This window comes from Coloeus monedula, assembly GCF_965178545.1.
Source record: "Coloeus monedula genome assembly, chromosome: 4".
Classification (NCBI taxonomy): Eukaryota; Metazoa; Chordata; class Aves; order Passeriformes; family Corvidae; genus Coloeus; species Coloeus monedula.
Genome location: NC_138784.1, coordinates 60777580 through 60795157, shown reverse-complemented (window position 1 = coordinate 60795157; position 17578 = coordinate 60777580). Strand labels below are relative to the sequence as shown.

Genomic DNA, 17578 nt, shown 5'->3' with positions numbered 1-17578 from the left:
TAATATGAGGAATCTCTTATAACTAATTATCTTTTCTGTTTCCTGTAATGACAGTAGAGCTTCTCTACTCTAAATCATGAACCATTTCTCATGGTTTGTAAAAGGTCATACTCATGTGACATGCTATCTTCCACTTTCGCTTCATTTAGGCTAGAAAGCAAAGAGGCATGTTGTAGGAATGCCCAAATTAATTCAGGATTTGTGTTTCCAGAATTTATGGGTGCTTAGCACTTGGCTGGTTTCATGCTTGGAAGAGTCTAAACTTCTTCAATTTACTGTAAGACAACTGGAAATTACATGAGAGTTTGAGGTAGCCATTTGGAGAAGGCTTTTGTAGATAAAAGATGTCTGGGGATTCCATAAACATTGATAAAAGATGTTAAAATCATGTAGCATTCTGTCCAAATTAGCAATAAGGCAGTTCTAGGAAAAAAACCTTAGCCTAATGTAATGTTAAATATATTTTTTATATATGTTGGCTTCTTATTAGTATTACAGAAAATTATAAAGGCAGTATTGACAACTCAGTATAAATATTCTGCAACTTGTGTGAGGATAAGTTTGAAAAGATTTTTTCTGCATGTTTTCTAGAACAGCTCAGGCCAGGTTTTGCATTTGTGTTCTGCACAGTCTGATCTTATTTTCTCTTGTAGATAAAGAAATTCCATGTTATTACTGTTTCACATTTTTTCACCAAAAATCACCAATTTTTTTTGTAGAATTGGCCCTTGAATTTTAGTAACAAGAGATGGAAAAAGGCAGAAAATTATTAAAAATAATAATTAAAAAAGCCCTTACTATTGCTGTATATACTTCCCCCCTTCTCTTGAAAATGGAAGTGATGGAAGAATACCTAAGAATATAAAACGAGTGCTGCATTTTAACTTTCTCATAAGGAAGTTTATCTAGAATTTAGCTACATTTTTCAAAGGTTCAGTAAAATTTCAGAATTTCTGCTATTTCCATTGTGAATGCATCTTCTGATTGTTTGTTCTGGACAGTTACCCCAGCTATTCCTACATATGATGTTTTCATTGGGACAATTTCTAATTGATTTTAATGTAAAAAAAAAATTAATAATTTTTTAAGAGGAAGGTATTTTTAGTGCAAAATTTAAGTTGTTATATTTGGATTGCTTCAAAGAATGACTTTTAATAAATACTGAGTAGTATTGTTTGGGGAAACACTTTAGTTATTCCTAAGTGCAGTTAAAATGCTGTTTCACCTTTTAAAACAATGTTCTATTAATAATTTTAAAAGTCCTATTTTTCTTATTGCTGCCATGTTTTACATGTATTCTCATTCACATCAAATGACAAATTTGATAATGCCTTTTGTCTTAATGTTCTAAGCAAATTAATCTTGACTCTACTAATCATACTTTATTTACTTGTTTCTCTTGGGTTACAAATATCTTGGTTGGCCAGTTATCTAAAGTTCTGTAGATAATGCCACAACTAAGGACTTGTAATAAAGTACTTTAGTGTTGTGGCCTTAAATTCATATTTTGAGTAGTTTTGCTACTCACATAATTTTTTAAAATATAACTCTCTTGTAAATAGTTGTTATGTATAAATATGTGCTAATCAAGTTCTTCCTGAAATGTAGTCAGTTAAAACTTTTTCATTTTTATATGCATTTTTGTTTAACCACAGTGAAAGAGCTTATTTAATTGTACCATTCTGCGTACTTCTCATGCTTTGAAATATTTGCTGTAGATATGCCTGAAAGGTTGGTTGGTAAAGCTCTCAATATTTATGTATAATATGTTTTCTTGTTTAATTGGAGAAGTTTATAAAACATTGTTCATTAGAATAGGATTAGTACTGGTGGGATTATCCTTTCTAATGTCTGAGTTTATTTAAAAGCTGTGTGTTTTTTTCTGGGCTGCTGAAGTTTAAAATGTCCACACTTTACTTGGGATTGTTACAGTTTCTTCTCTGAATGTTGTGTGGATGTTTTGCATTCAGCAGGAATCCCAGGAGATAAAGGTGCCTATTCCCATTGAACTGTCCAATGCTTCCAACACAAACGTTTCACAGTTCTGCTCAGAACTTAATTTCATATGACGATTTAAGCCAAAAAGTACTTAGAGATACCTAATGAGTATTTTTAATGCTTTCATAGTTTCTGAAGGACATTCAGTTTCTCTGCTGATTGAACCTTTTAAACTGCAGAGAAAATGGTTTTGCTTTTTTCTTTAAGAAAATCTGACTCTCAAAAAGGCAAAATATCAACCAAGACTAATACATTTTCTTATTAATCTGTTTACTGTTGTTTAATAAGAACTCACAGAACAAGTTATCTGTTCAATATATGTGATAGATATAGATTAATTAATTTGGTTTTTAATTTGAATCTTGGGTGTTCATACAATGAAGTGATAATGAAACTGTGCTAATAGATGACATTTGATCTTTGTTACATATTCAATCACGCTAATGATTTTTTGTTTGATGGTTAAAGAATGGATAATTGTATGTGCAAAATTATGTTCATGTTTAATTATATTGTAAAACATTTTACTGACACCAATAACTTTGAATTAGGATTGTGTTGAAGTATCTGGAAAAAAAAGCTCTAATTGCAAGAGTTGCAAAACTGGTATACTCAGCCATGCGAAAGCATTTGGAATTGGAAATGGACATAGAATTTATTTAGACCTTACTGCTGCTATTGAGAATGAGTGATAAATAAGGACCTTGTTTCTTGGTCCATCTTTATATGCCAGATTGGTGCTAAAGTGATTGAAAATCTTGTAAGCATTTCATAATTGTTTTAATTAATTTGTACTGTAAAGCTCTTTCACATTTTAATAAAGCTATTTTATTTAGCTCAATAGTAGTTATTTTATATCTGACTTTATGGTTGTAATTACTGTATTATACTTTAATCCACTTGTAAGTGCTGTTCACTGGGCATTATAATTAATTTATATATCTTTTAAATAATATTTTTATGTTTTACTGTGGAGATTATATTTGTATGCTATTACAGGGTTCAGAGATCTTAGCAAGAGTTGAGACTGACTGTAAAATAATTTGTGAATTCCTGACTGCTGTAAGCACTTCAAGTTTTAAATAGCCAAAACTTACTAGTTTCATGGCAAATTAAAAAAAGAAAAAAAGGGAAGAAAAAAGATGTTTCACATGATGGAGAATTTAAAAAGTGTCAGGCATAAACCCTTTTATGAATGCACACAAGTATGATTTAGAAGAACAGGGTAGAGAAGTAGAGAAGTAGAAGTGTCTCATCAAACATATTTTTCTCTGTTGTTCGTTTTACTCAAAATATTAAGTTTGAGGTCTATCTGGAAACCAGGATTTTTTTTGAACTTTGAGCTAGAAGGGTAGGTCTTTTTTGATTACTACTAAATGCTTTTCCTAGTATTTTCTTCCATTTGGTGTTACATACCACAGAGTTGTTACTTTCATTTGATTCCATGAGGCAACTAGGCCTTTCCTTCCCCCCTTCCCTCCTCTAGTATTTCTTCTTTTGCTTCTAGTATTTTCTTCTTTTGCTTTGGTAGCAGTGTCTTGGGCTTTTCAGTATTAGAGTATATATTTTGTGTATGATGAAGATGCTTCTCAGTCATAGCTGTGAGTTGTATGTTTAGTGAGCTAAATTCAAATAGACCATTATCTTTAAATTGTGGGCCATGAGAAGAATGTAATTGGTAATATTTCTTGGTTTCTGCCGATCATATTTTCATTTCTAGGACTTTTCAGTGCATTTTTAAAAATGCTTTTATTGTAATTTTTTACAGTGGACAATTTTAACCAGTTATAAAAATAAACTAAATCTGGAACAAGATATAATCAGCGTGTAAACATTTTACTTTGATCTCTACTATTACTTAAAGTGGAACTATGTATCATGATGAGATCTTGTCTTGAGGTGCACATCTTTAGAATGTCTTCTTCAGTCAGCAGGAACTTCTTTTGTAGTTAATGTATATTAATAAAAGTTAATATACATAACTACTAATAACTCATTGCTAAGCTGTTGTCTTTACAGAATTACTTTTGTTCAGAATTTCACGTTGGGGGTTTTAAGCCCTTATCTGCATCTGGTAGCATCTGGTGTTGAGATTTTACTTCAAACTCATTACCTTTGTGTCCCATAAACATCCTGGCTTTGAACAATGTAGAAATTATTCAGAAGGAGAGAGAATTAGCTTAAAAATTAGCTTTCAATGGATAGAGTACTAAAAAAGAAGGCAGCCATTGACTGGTGACAAGGTTCTTTCTTTTGGACAGCAAGGTTCTGTATGTGGGAACTGTAACATAGGAATGGAGTGCACCCTCAGTCAGTTTGCACCAAGTCAGGTGGGAGTGTTGATCTGCTGGAGGAAGACTCCGGAAAGGGATCTGGACAGGCTGGATCAATGGGTCAAGGCCAGTTGTGTGAGGTTCAACAAGGCCAAATGCCAGGTCCTGCGCTTCGGTCACAACAACCCCAGACTGCCCTGCAGGGTGGGGCAGAATGGCTGAAACTGCATGGCAGAAAAGGGCTGGGGGGTGCTGGTCAACAGCTGGATGAACATCAGCCTGTGTGTGTCCAGGTGGCCAAGAAGGCCAGTGTAATCCTGGCTCGTATCAGAAACAGTGTGGCCAGCAGGACCAGGGTAGTGATTGTCTGGCACTGGTGAGGAGTTCAGCTCTGGGCCCCTCACAAAAAGAAAGACATTGAGGTACTGGAGTACATCCAGAGAAGGGCAGTGGAGCTGGTGAAGGGTCCGGAGCATAAGTTTGATGAGGAGTGGCTGAGGGAGCTGGGAGTGTTTAGCCTGGAAAAGAGGGCCAGGGGAGACATTATTGTTTTCTACAACTGCCTGAAAGGAGGTTGTAGCCAGGTAGGAGTTGGTCACTTCTCCCAAATAACAAGTGACAGGATGAGAGGAAATGACAAGAGGATGTTGTGTTAGGAGAAGTTTAGGTTGGAGATCAGGAAACATTTCTTCACCAGAAGGATTATCAAGGACTGGAACAGGCTGCCCAGGGAAGTGGTTGAGTCACCATCGCTGGAGATATTTAAAAGATGTGTAGATGTGGCATTTAGGAACATGGTTTAGTGGTGGGCTTTAGTGTTAAGTTAATGGTTTAGTATCAAGATCTTACAGGTCTTTTCCAGCCTAAATGATTACATGATTCCATGGAAAACAGGAGTGCTAGCGTGTTTCTACAGCATGTTTTCATAGGTTAAAGATCGATGCACAAAAATCATTGTGCATGCAAATGGCAATGCCATTAAGTTCCTGTGGCAAAGATTGGCTCATTATTTTGCTTTCTTTTTGCTTTGGTATCTGAGCAGTTACTCTTGCACTTTTTAAGAAAAATTGTGTGGCTTTTCATGAGAAATACTCATTTTTCTTCATTTTGTTGAACTAAAACGCCTCTTTATGACATATTGTTAGCTTACCTTCATTTCAGATAATTTTTAACACCTAGTGCTTTTTATAGTTACTATTTATATTTACTTATTTTATATTTATTTAATTTTTATGTTCTTTTATATATTTTTATTTTATGACAAATGTAAAGTATTGAAAAAATAGAGTTAAAAACGAAGTGCTCAGGGTATGAAATATGACTAAAAAATAAACTTTAAGTAATAGTCAAAATTTCAAAACTAGGTCAAACATCAGAAACGATTACTAGGATTGATAGGAATCTTTGAGTAAAGGTGAACACCAAAAGGCTAATGTTCTGAAGTGATAAATTGTACAGATGGATGTGGTGATACCATGCTGTGCCAAAGTAATTTGGCAGTTCATGCATAATCTTACATTATTTTGCGATTCCTCTTTGCTTATGTGTAAGCTTGCTTAGGGGCTTGTTCTAACAGCATCCTTCTGTCAGGTCAGCAGAGTCATGCTTTAGTACAGGTTGTTTCTGTCCTTAACTGTTTAGTTCATAATCCTCATAATCATATAGATTTTAATTTTGAAATCAGTGAAACAGCATGAGACGCTGACATTGAACATGAAGAATAAATATGTGTATGGACCCATCTAGCATGAGAAGCATCTGTTTAAGGTGGCTGTGATCATTGAAAATAATGTACCAATAAGTGTATTTAATAAAAATATGAATAGTTATAAATGGCTTTTGTCTACAAGTTACCTGTTTTTGACAGTATACTACTTTGGAATGCATCTCTATAATGTATTTTATTCTTTAATCAGAAGACTTCCTTCACCCAAACTTTATGTGTAGATTTATGTAAAATGTTGGGAAACTTACCAAATGTAATTCTTATTTCTTTTAAATTTTGATTAAAGAATTGATTTTTTTAACTGTAAAATAATTTTGCTATCAGAAACTGCAGTAGAAGTAGTTTTTATAAAATACTTGAAGTCTTAAAGCTGACAGTAATTATGTATCTTCTTGTTCATTGCACATACATACTTCTTTTCATTGAAATGGAAAATTTAGATTTAGATTATGCTGGTCCAAATTACCTTTATCAGCAAATTAGCCTCTACTTACAATTACTTACAAAGTAGGAAGAATTAGCTTCTTTACTCAGTGCATCTTCTATTCCAGTCTTGCATCAATTAGGTATAAAGGACAGAGTTTAGTAATCCATTTTTCAACTTGTTTAGGCTAGAAAGCAACTTTCAAGAAATTCATTATGCCCATTAACTACCATAGTTGAAATATCACAACTGGCACAATTTATTGTTCTTCATTACTTACTTTTAATGGCTACAAGCAACCAAATGAAAATTGTTTCTGCTGTGTGAAGAACAAAAATTTTGTGAGTTAGTAACTTTGCTTAGAAATAAAAGTGACCTTTTTTTTGCATCCTGCTTGATGTACTAGATTATCGAATCATAGTAGCCTGCAATTTAGGTACCTAAATGTGACAGTCAAATAATAAATTTAACCTAGTATCTCACTTCAGTATATTTAACTTGCAGCTAAATTTTTCTAAAGCAAAGGCAGACACACAATAGTAGTTCAGCATTTGGCATGAATAAGTGATCTAATAATGGTGCAGTGGGTGGAGAACTGGCAGAGGACAAGGCTCAAAGGGTTGTAGTGAGTGAGGCTACATCTGGAAGGTGAACGTTCACCAGTGATGTCCTTCAAGGTTCAATTCTAAGGCTGACTCTGTTCAATATTTTTATCAGTGTTCTGATGCAGGAGTTGAATGCACCATTACCAAGTCTGCAGATGATGCTATACCGGGAGGTACTGGTTACTCTTGAGGGACAAGATGCCTTGCAGAGGGATCTTGTTAGATTGAAGCACTGGGCAGTCATCAATGATTTATTTAAGATTTGAAAATTTAACAAGAACAAATGACAAGTTTACGCCCATGATACAGTAATTCTGAGCACAGGTATAGACTGGGAGAAGAGTGGCTGGAGAACAGCCCTGAGGAAAGGGATCTGGTGTGTCCTGGCCAGGAGGGCAAATCCCATCCTGGATGCATCAAACACAGCATTACCAGCTGGTCAAAAGAGTTGATTACCCCACTGCATTCAGTGTTGATGCAGCATCACCTTGAGCACAGTGTGCAGTTCTGGGCCTCACAATTTAAGAATTTGTCTATATTTGTTTATATTTATATTGTAGAAGAGTATGACTTTAAGAACATAGATACCAGGTCTGCTGAAGACTGCTTTAGCCACAGATAAATGGAGGCTGACAAGTGCTATGGAGAAATACCAGTGCTTAATACATTTTCATTGATATTTGTTTTCAGCTATCATTGGAGACAAGATGTGATAAGTGGACCTTTGGAGTAATGTGTTGTGTTATCTTATTTTTTAAAAAAACCCTTATTTGTAATTGTTTTTAAAACCTTAAAGATTTCTGCTTCCAGCTTCCATATTGAAACAACTGTTTTATATTGGCTGACACTTTCATATAGCCAAAAAATACATCTTGAGGGGAAAAAAAAATGGAGCAGCTTCAGTCTTTATTATAATTTAGTATCACTTAACTTCTGTTACCTTAATTTGTAGGTAACGTTTCCTGTAATAGTGCTGCCATACTCTTGGGATTATCCTTTTAATTAATTTAGTGGTTTAGTGTATTTTTAGATATTTATTAGATATGTAAAGTTTGTAAGATGAGCATTTACTCATAGTTTTAGCTGATAATACATCTCTGTGAGTGTGGATGAAGGGGTGATCTGGGCAGCAAAAATCTCCAAAGAATATATTTGTATACGGAAAGACAGTAGGAATGTCTTATTTAGGCTTTAATAAAGACTTTTTGTCATAAATTTGTCCAAAATAAGACATTGGTGTTTCTGCAGTATTTGTCATCTACACCGTGCTAATACCATATCTGAGCCTGTTAACTAAAGCCTGCTAACAGAATGTCTGTGATCCTTTTTGGAGAAAATTCTGCTCAATATAGACAAGCCGTGTAGTAGATTAGTTCTATTAGCTCTATCAATAACCTTGCAAGTGACTATCACAGCTTTCAAATAATATAATGTTCTACAATAAACACAGTGCGTTTGGGTATGAGTGTAGAAACCGTTGATTTGTAGTGGTTTTATTTGCATTTATTTGTAATACTAAGAAATTATTTAAGCTGCAAATTAGTAAAGCTTTCTCAACTGTATTTCCTACACATTAGTCTCATTTTTTTTCTCAAATGAATGCAACCTTTGTATGTCCTTTCCTTATATTTCTTTGCCTTCTTAATTTAATAATGTTTGTTTCTTTTTTTAAATTTTTTTTTAGGTTTTGTATTTTTTTTTATTTTTCTTTTAGATTGCCAACACTTTATTTTTGGAGGCCATTATGTTATTTGGAAGCTATGTTTCTTGCCCCAAATAATTTGTAACCTAAGAAAATAATGAGGATATATGTACCTAATAATTTCACATTATAATTTTGTATGTTTTTGTGGTATATTATAAAGCTCTGATCTTAATGTTTTCTTAAGATAGTGCACAACTCGGACCAGTTATTTAATCCATCTAGTGGCAGAAAAATCAATCCAGTGTAATGTTTAACTAATTTGTATATTCAGTGCTCTCGTTTGGTTATGAGAATTTGCATGCATTACCACAAGTTGTTTCCATGAGATTGGAGGAGTATTTTATTGTTTTAGACAATGTACTTGATACTTCAAGACTTCAGAAAAGTTGCAGTAAAATACCTCTTTATTCTGTCTGCAGAACAAGTTCACAGGCACTTGGATCAGCATGAGGTGAAATACTTGCAATTTGCTTTCCGTTGGATGAATAACTTGCTGATGAGAGAAGTCCCTTTACGGTGTACCATCAGGTTATGGGACACATACCAAGTAAGTACTTTTTTAAACCTCCGTAACTCTGGTAATGTGTTTTGGACATGCCAGTATCTTTGTGAGTGGTTCTTCTTGAACCTTTTGCTTTAGTGTCATCTGAGAATTACCATAATAAGAGAGAAAACCTTCACTGATCACCACTACTTAGAAACATTTAATGTCTTCAGTTTTCTTGCCCTTCAAAGCCAAGCACTTGATTTCATGATAGTTTATAGTACTAAAATGAACACTCACTTGAAGTTGATATCAATATTCCCTTCTGTCTCTTCAGAGAAGCGAAACATTCAATTGTGCTTAATCAATGCCCTCCATTGATTCTGAGTTCCAGGCTTCTTATTGTCCATCTGCTTAACTACTCTATCCAATATTAGCTTTCAATCTTCAGTTCTCAGCATTCGTCCTTTGCCATGTCTTCTGTCTTATTGTTTGTCCAGATAAAACTCTTTATGTTGCTGACCTCTTGTTGCAGTAATTATTTTTCCTCAATAATTTATTTTCCTGTTGTCAAGAGAAAGAATTGATATTTGAGAAAAGTGGTTTACCCATTCTTAGTTCTATTACTTGATGTTCCAGTAGCTTCTGGTTGCAATTTTTTACTATATGTTTAAACTATATATTCTTATCTGCCAACTTTGTTGTTGAAGTCAATGGGAGAGGGAAAAGTAATACTTTAAATTCCATAAGCATTTTCAACTGGATTAGTCAGTAAATATGAGACTAACTCATAATTTATGCCTTGTAAAGAGACGTGATATCTTTAAATATCATTGTCTTTATATCTACTCATTATGTAGAGATGTTCAGTTAGTTTCATACACTTTAATGCCAGAATGTCTACTTAAACCATCTATCCAGACCTGTAACAGAGGGTGAGGAACTGCTTGCTCTTCATTTAATGGGTCCAGTAAGCTATTTCAGTGAAGTCTGATGGTATCCAACTCTGATAAGAACATGTTGAGAAATGAGGAATCTATCAGTTCTACTGTTAATCTAAGAGGTGGTATCCTTGCACAGTTTATTTGGTTGCTCATCTTCGACAAATTTCTGAATTGAACATGGCTATTGTTTCCATCTGAGGTTCTTTTGCCTCCTTTGTTTCATTATAATATCTGTTACTCATTGTGTTATTCCAGTGTAAAATATTTATTCTTTGTAAGACCTTCCTGATAATTTGTAAGATTGAGCTATTTAAGTGTTTTACTGTAACTAATTTATCTCCTTTTGAATAATTTTTGTTGCTGTTGCTGTAGTATTTCTAGCTCCTGGAGGTTTTTTTACCATGCTAACTCTAGCACTGCACTTGGTACCTGATCATTAGTGTTATGAATGCAATAAAATAGTGTAAGAATGCCTCCTTAATCCAATTAACCACTCATGTGTGCCCCAAAAATATATGTTTTTGCCAGAATTCCAATTTGTGCTCATCTCTGAGCTATGATTCTATGATAATGTTGAGAAATTTCCTTTGAAAACCAAGTCTGGGGTTAATTTCTTGAATTATCGCCATGCTGAAAGGAACCCTTTCTCATTGCTAGTCCATAGGTACTTCTCAAGTTACACTTCAATGGGATCTTTATCCATAATAAGTTTCTGATTATTTAATTCTAATTTTTAAAAAATTCTAATGTATTTAAAGTAGTATTTAAAAACTTAATACTTAAGTCTTTGCATGCAATTTCCAACTGTATATTTTAAATCAAGATTTCTTATATCTAAATACCTAAATGAAATTCCTATGCCCAGAGTCGGGACTATTTTTGTATATTAAACAAGCTTAAGAAATAATTCTGTGTTTTGACTCAGTAGGTGCAGGAAATCTGTACTGTGTTCTAGGTTTCGTTATTTAGTAGTTTGTTCTGTATGCATATCTTGTCTAGTCTATTTCAAACCAGTAAAGATATCTTAATGTAGTCACCTCTATTGCCAACCCTTTTTCTGAAACAACCTCAACAATTCCTTGCTAATCAGATTTCAGTTGTGCTTATGCTACACTGATTATCAACCTATAATATGCATCTTTTCACCCTCTTACTATGGATAATAAATACAGCGAATCTGCAAGAGCCAATAAAGTTTGTGCAAAGTTTTTGCTAAAGTGTTAAGCAATAACGTTACAGATTTTTACCCAACTTTTCATGAAGCCGTTCTGTTGCATGTGATTTATAACTTAATTGTTTACAACTGTATTAGCAGCGCTGCTTTCCGAATGGAAAACACTTCAGAGACGGAGTTTGTTCAGTTGGTTGTATTGTCTGTTTCATATTTTTAACGTAAAGCCTGCTATAGGCCAAAATTTGTCTCTCATTTCGAGATAAATTGTTAAAGAAGTTTTTCAGAGGGTTTAGCTATGGATGGACCTGTGATACTGGATTTGAAAGAGCGGTGTAAAATGAGTAAAGGCAAGAAATATAATTAGCTTTCCAGATACAGATGGGAGGAACAATCCTACTAATAATTGTAAGGGCTGGATAGATGCTTAAGTGCTTTTCTCCATGTACTCAAAAGCTGATGATCCTGTTATCAGGCTTGCTTTTGCTACCTCATGTGTCCTAAAGCAGTAAATTAAGGAAACGTGGGAGTTCTGCTTTACACAGTTTTTCCGTCTTCTGTTTCAGTGGTACTTAGGATGTGCCTGTACTGGCTTTTACCTCCCAATAATCTTGAACTGCTGTAAACAGAAATAGCTTTACCTGCACTTGAAGTTCAGAAAGGTGAACTAACCATGTTGTAACGTAACATCAGCAGGGACTACAGGCATTCATCCCTACACTCTTGTTGTAGGGCTTTTGCTCAGACTCTACCTACCTTGTGGCTCTTGGGAAGGGATGGGGCATTTTGAAGGCCTTGTTTACAGTCATCTCTAGTCTCAGTGTGTGTCATGATGTGGGAATGGCATAGGAGCAGCATCAGAGGAGGGTTCAGGATGGGTGGGACAGTCAGATCCCTTCATGTGGAAGGAATAGGAAGGCAGGTGGAATTGTCAGATCCCTTCATGTCTGCACCAGGAGTGCATTCTGGTTCCGTTTCCTGCAGAAATCCAACAAGTAGAGAACAGTGGCACCTCTTGAAAGAGAAGATCTGCTGCTGATGTTTTCACAGAAAATAGAATTTTTCTCTCTTGTGTCTTCCTCTCTCCCTGTTAAAGCTGAAACCATGCCTTATTTCGCCGAGCTGCTTGTTTTCCTCTGTTGCATTGGAAAAATAAATACTGTGCTGTTTCCAGCTTAAATTCTAGATTGGTGATTCTCACAGCAGGCCCCAGTTTCTCATGAACTGCAACAGAGGGCTTTCAGGGGAATAACAGCACTCTTAAATAGTCTGCTGTTGTGTATTTCCTAGTGTGACAGAGCCGCTGTTGGCTGGAGGTGTTAGAACTGCATTCTGGCTCTCAATATTTGTCACTGTTCTTCCATTGACTTTGGTGGGAATAAAATTGGACACTTTAATGATGTCCACCTCTGTGGCAGAATGTATGGTAGTAAGAGTACTCTAGCTGGACTCATGTTCTCTGTCTAGTTTAATTTAGGATTCATCAGTCATTTGTTAGGGTGTGTGGAGTAAATCATTGAACATACCCAAAATACCTGCACTTGAGCTAGTTGGAGTTGAGGGGAAGAGAAATTTGGAAAGGTTCCCAAATCCTCACTTCAGTAAGTACTCTGTCATTCCGTAACTATCTATGAAATCCACTAAAATACATCACTTTATCTGAAGAACTGTGTAAAGTAGAAAAAGTAGACATGAAAGACATTATGCATTTTGCTTATGAAGGATATGTTGAGAAAGCTTCTTAGCCGTAAGTATTTAGTTTGATTTATTCTTTAACCTGAATTGCATTTTAATGAGTGAATTATCCCACTTCTTCACTTGTTTCAGGCTTTGTTTTTTGTGGATTTTGTTTTTATATAAATGCAGTAAATACCTTGTAAATTCTTTCAAAATAGAAACTGCTTGTTAAGTTATAACCAAGACATTTGAAATTTAAATTCATAGAATTGAAACTGATTTATATGATGTTCATGTCCGCAAACCAAAATAGTGAAACATAAGACCTGAGTTTTATCTTTTATTATATCTTGCCTTTTTATCATATATGTTATCATCTTTTTTGGCACAAACGATTGGTAAAATGAAGTAGCATGATGACTGAATTATTCAGGATATATAAGTGTTTAACATATTTCTGTGGACTTACAAAATGCAAGTTAGTTTTATATTTGGTCCTTGACAGAAGGGTGCTTTGACACTATTTTAAAGATTGCTATTTGAAACTGACTTTTGTGGGCTTCTAACTTTAACTCAAGATTCAACATACTGTATTAGAAAAGGTGGAGATGTCTCAATGCTCAGCATCTGTGCTGTCTTACTCTAGATAAATACTTTGTGTGCTTACCATCAAATAAGAAAGTATCCTTTCTTCAGACTAAGACATTTTATTGAAGTTTCCATTAAAGTTTTTATTTTCATTTATTTAAATTCTTAGAATGTGCGTTGTCCTTCAGGCACTTCCAAGATACGCTGTGTTTACATGGCTGTGTACTCCTGTGTTGGGGGATAGGAAGCAATGCCATTACAGTGGTGGCATCCATTTCCAGTTCTTCATCCTTGACTAGAAACGGCAATACAGGACTTTAATGTCAGTGCTTGTATACCAATACTTAGAACAGAACAGAACAGAGTTTAGAACTGCTTAAATATGGAGTTCAAAACTACATTTGATTTGTAGGCAGTTTGCAGCTGGAAAGAAGTCTCTAACAATGCCATCAAATCATCCTGATGCAAGATAACAAGGTGTTACACTAGTGTTGTAAATAGGATGAGAATTTTCATAGACATATAAGTACTTAATTTTATTTATTTTTCATGTAGAATGGAGTGTATGTATTTTTCATTAAAGTTTTTTCCTTCTGATCTGACATTCTTATATAAATTATCTTTTTGTGCTGTCTTATGTGAAGTGATTTCTCTGTGTAACTCACCACAGTAGTAGTACATAATTTGCAGAAGAGACACCAGCACAGGTTTCATAGCTAAAACCTTGCTCAGAAAAAATGAAAACAGAAAAGGAAAATAAAGTAGCAGCTATGTATGTTAGCTTCCAATTCTTAATACGTGCTGTCATATGCTGTGTGAATATTTAGAGTTGAAGTGGACAACCTAATATTTTCACCTGCCAGGAGGCCTTTTTGTTTGGTACCATTTAGCTGACTGCTGTAGTGCCAGCTCACCAGTAAGTAGATGATGCAGTTGGCATGAATAATGCACTCAGACTCATTGGAAATACAAAACCAATGTTTTGTACTGTTTGCAGTGCCCTGCTGTCCTACTTTACAGCATTGCCCTGTTCTTGTGTGAGGAAAACTTTAGTATTACTTTAAGGCTTACTGCATAAAATTAAGTGCAAATGAAAGAATTTATAAAATCCTGCCATGTAAAATGCAAAACAGTTACAAAGATTAACAAAAGACACAGAAAAAAGCAAACAATAACGCTGATAGGTTTTGACAGTATTGGTGAGTTGATTTACTGTCTCACTGCTGAAACAGATTTTTCTTCTAGTTTCTGTTCCCCTCAGCTCCCTGGCAGTATCTGTTAGTTTTCTTCACATTAGGGAAGTGAGGAGGCTGATGAGTACCACAGCCAGTGCAAGGGAGTGAGGATGAGAGAGTAGAGCTGTGATTTCAGCCCTAGTGTTCGATCAGAATGATTGCTTGTCCTTATTTGCCATCTTTCCTAAGAAGATTTTCTTCTTTGGTAGTTAGTACATTTCTCAGGCTGCATCCCTTAGGCAAACTTCAGTAGGGAGCAGCTGTTGCTGGTGGAGCCTGTTGGCTTCTGTCTTTCTTCCTGAAATCATGCAGGTGGGTCTAGAAAAAGACATTTTTTTTCCTCCTTCACATTTATTCTTTTTTCTTAATCGAGGAGACTGATGCTTTCTTAGCCCAAAATAAATGCTATTTTTTTCTGGAAAATGTAAATGTATCATCACATGTAATTGATCACCATTTACATCCTTCCCTTCTTCAAGGACGGCTGAAGTGTATTTTTCATTTCTTTGACTTAGTGTTCATTTTTATTTTCATGTATCTCATATTGGACCTCATATGGTTTGTTGACCAATATGGTAACAGACATGATATTTGTTTGTATCATTTATGTAGCTCATTATTAGCTTTTCATTAAGGGTATTTTGTTTAAAAGTAGGCATCTAATGTTAACTTTTAAGAAATAATATTGGTACAATTTTCCAGAAGTGCTGAGAATCCAGCAATCTTATTAAGCTCATGAAAAACTGCAGAAGCACAGGTTTTCTCTTTATCCAATGGGAAAGTAGATGTCTAAGTGTAGAGAATTGTTAAAATAAAATTTTAGTTACCTAAATTGTAACACTACCACCTCCTGCTCCTCCTTCACCCTGTCCCCCCGGAAAAAAAAAAAAAAAAAAAAAAAAAAAAAAGAGATAAAGAGGGGAAAAAAATTACACATAATAATGATTTTTGTCTGGCCATAAATCATTGGAATTTAGAAAGTGTTCAAAAATGCAGCTATGGTTTTTTCCTATGTTTCTATTTTCCACATAGACTCAATCAGAGAATTTCATTCCCTCAACATGAGAATGATTTAAGTGTTTTCCAGTAGAGTTGTCTTGTGTTTAGTGCTTATTTAAAAAAAAAAATCAATTAAAGTTGAAACTGGAGTACATTTCTCAACAGACACTGTAGAATCTATAAAAGAAAGATGTTATTGCTACTCTGGTCTCAATCAAAGCCTTAAGCCACCTGAGACAAGAGACTCAAAATACAAGTACTGAAATCAAATTTAATTTTTCATGGCCAGGAATTTAGAGTGTGAGACATCTCATTGTTCCAGTCTGGTCTTTTTGGACCACCAAGATCCTTGAATCAGGTTAGGTTAAGTGAAAAAAGACAAACATTTAGAGTGAGAGAAAAACAGTGGGGAAGGCATATACCCTCCCAGCTTCTTCTACTTGCAAGCTTCATTATATATTTATCTCTTATAGTGATTTTTTAAAAATGGCTATTGAGTATTATTAAATATGTATCTAATTGTTTTAAAGTATACTGCTTAAAACATCCTGTGGCAGTGATTTTTTTGCAATTTCTTTATGCAGTGTGAAAAGAAATTTTCCTTCTTTGATTTAACAAAAGATTCTTTTGAATTCACTTCCACTTATTTCTTTGATGATGAGAAATTGTGTCAAATCATTCTTTATTCACCTTTTCCCATCAACTGTCTCAAAACTGTTTTCTATCTCTGTATGCAATCACTCCTTTTACAAGCTGAAAATATCTGTACTTAAAAAAGCCATTACATGTGCTTTTTGTGCTTATTACTGTTGTGTAGTAAATGGAAACTTCTTCGGGAGGTGATAATACCATGGATTCATAAATGAGATTTGTTTCCTATTTATTTATTTATTTATTTATAATTTTTCATGTCTTTTCTCCTGTGAAAAGTGCATAATTCAGGTAACTGTTCATAGTTAATCCAACTTGACTATCTTAGAGGTTCATGTTATGCATGACATCAGATGTTTATGCTTTGCAGTGTTTTTACCTCTGTGTGTATATCCAGATTGAATTTCATTTGTCATTTTATTATTCAGTAGCACAACAGCTTTCTGAGACTTCTTGAAGCCAAGTTTATTTTTTACCAGTAAAAGCTACTCTGAATAATTTTGCATCTCTACCAAACTAAGATTTTTCAAGACCACTTAGTATTTTAGTGAACAACACAGATTCTATTCTGCTTTTTTGTCCTTTTAATTCTCTCATTTGACAATAACCTAATTTTAAAATCTGGCTTAGTTACCTTGTGAGAAGTGTCTGGACATATGAATATTTAATATCCAATTACTAACATGTGGGTCGGATCACATCTTTCAGATTTCTAGGCATTTGTCAATTTGAAACTGGCCAGAAGGTTAAATGTTCTGGAGTGGAGGAGACAGACATAGTGGCATATAACCTTTCCTGCCAGATGTAAAATGTGAGCATGAAAGTTTAATTTTCTTAGGAAATAAGGGCAAAAATACTGTGTGTCTTGGTAGTGACTCTTCTTGTCACTACCTCTCATATACTGTAAGAGAAACCAGCTCCTGGGTTAAAAAGCATCAATGTCCTCAGGAGGCTGTATTCAGGTCATGCCTCTGCCTTTGATTCTGCCACCTCTTGTTTTCTCTTGGGAATTTTTTTAGCTCCTTCAGAGCTGGAATTCACCATCCTACTGTCTACTGAGCCCAGCCTTGATCTTGCCAACTTCCATTATAGTTCAGG

The 17578-nt window shown here is 34.6% G+C and overlaps 1 protein-coding gene across 1 annotated transcript in view; it reads left to right on the top strand.

The window, feature by feature from the left end:
• The window catches only part of TBC1D22A (TBC1 domain family member 22A), a 146104-nt gene that overhangs the window by 68512 nt on the left and 60014 nt on the right, over nucleotides 1–17578 (top strand). Inside the window, exon 11 of the mRNA XM_082280294.1 lies at nucleotides 9151–9278. Within this exon, the coding sequence (XP_082136420.1) occupies nucleotides 9151–9278 (128 nt within the window). The remainder of the gene's footprint in view (nucleotides 1–9150; nucleotides 9279–17578) is intronic.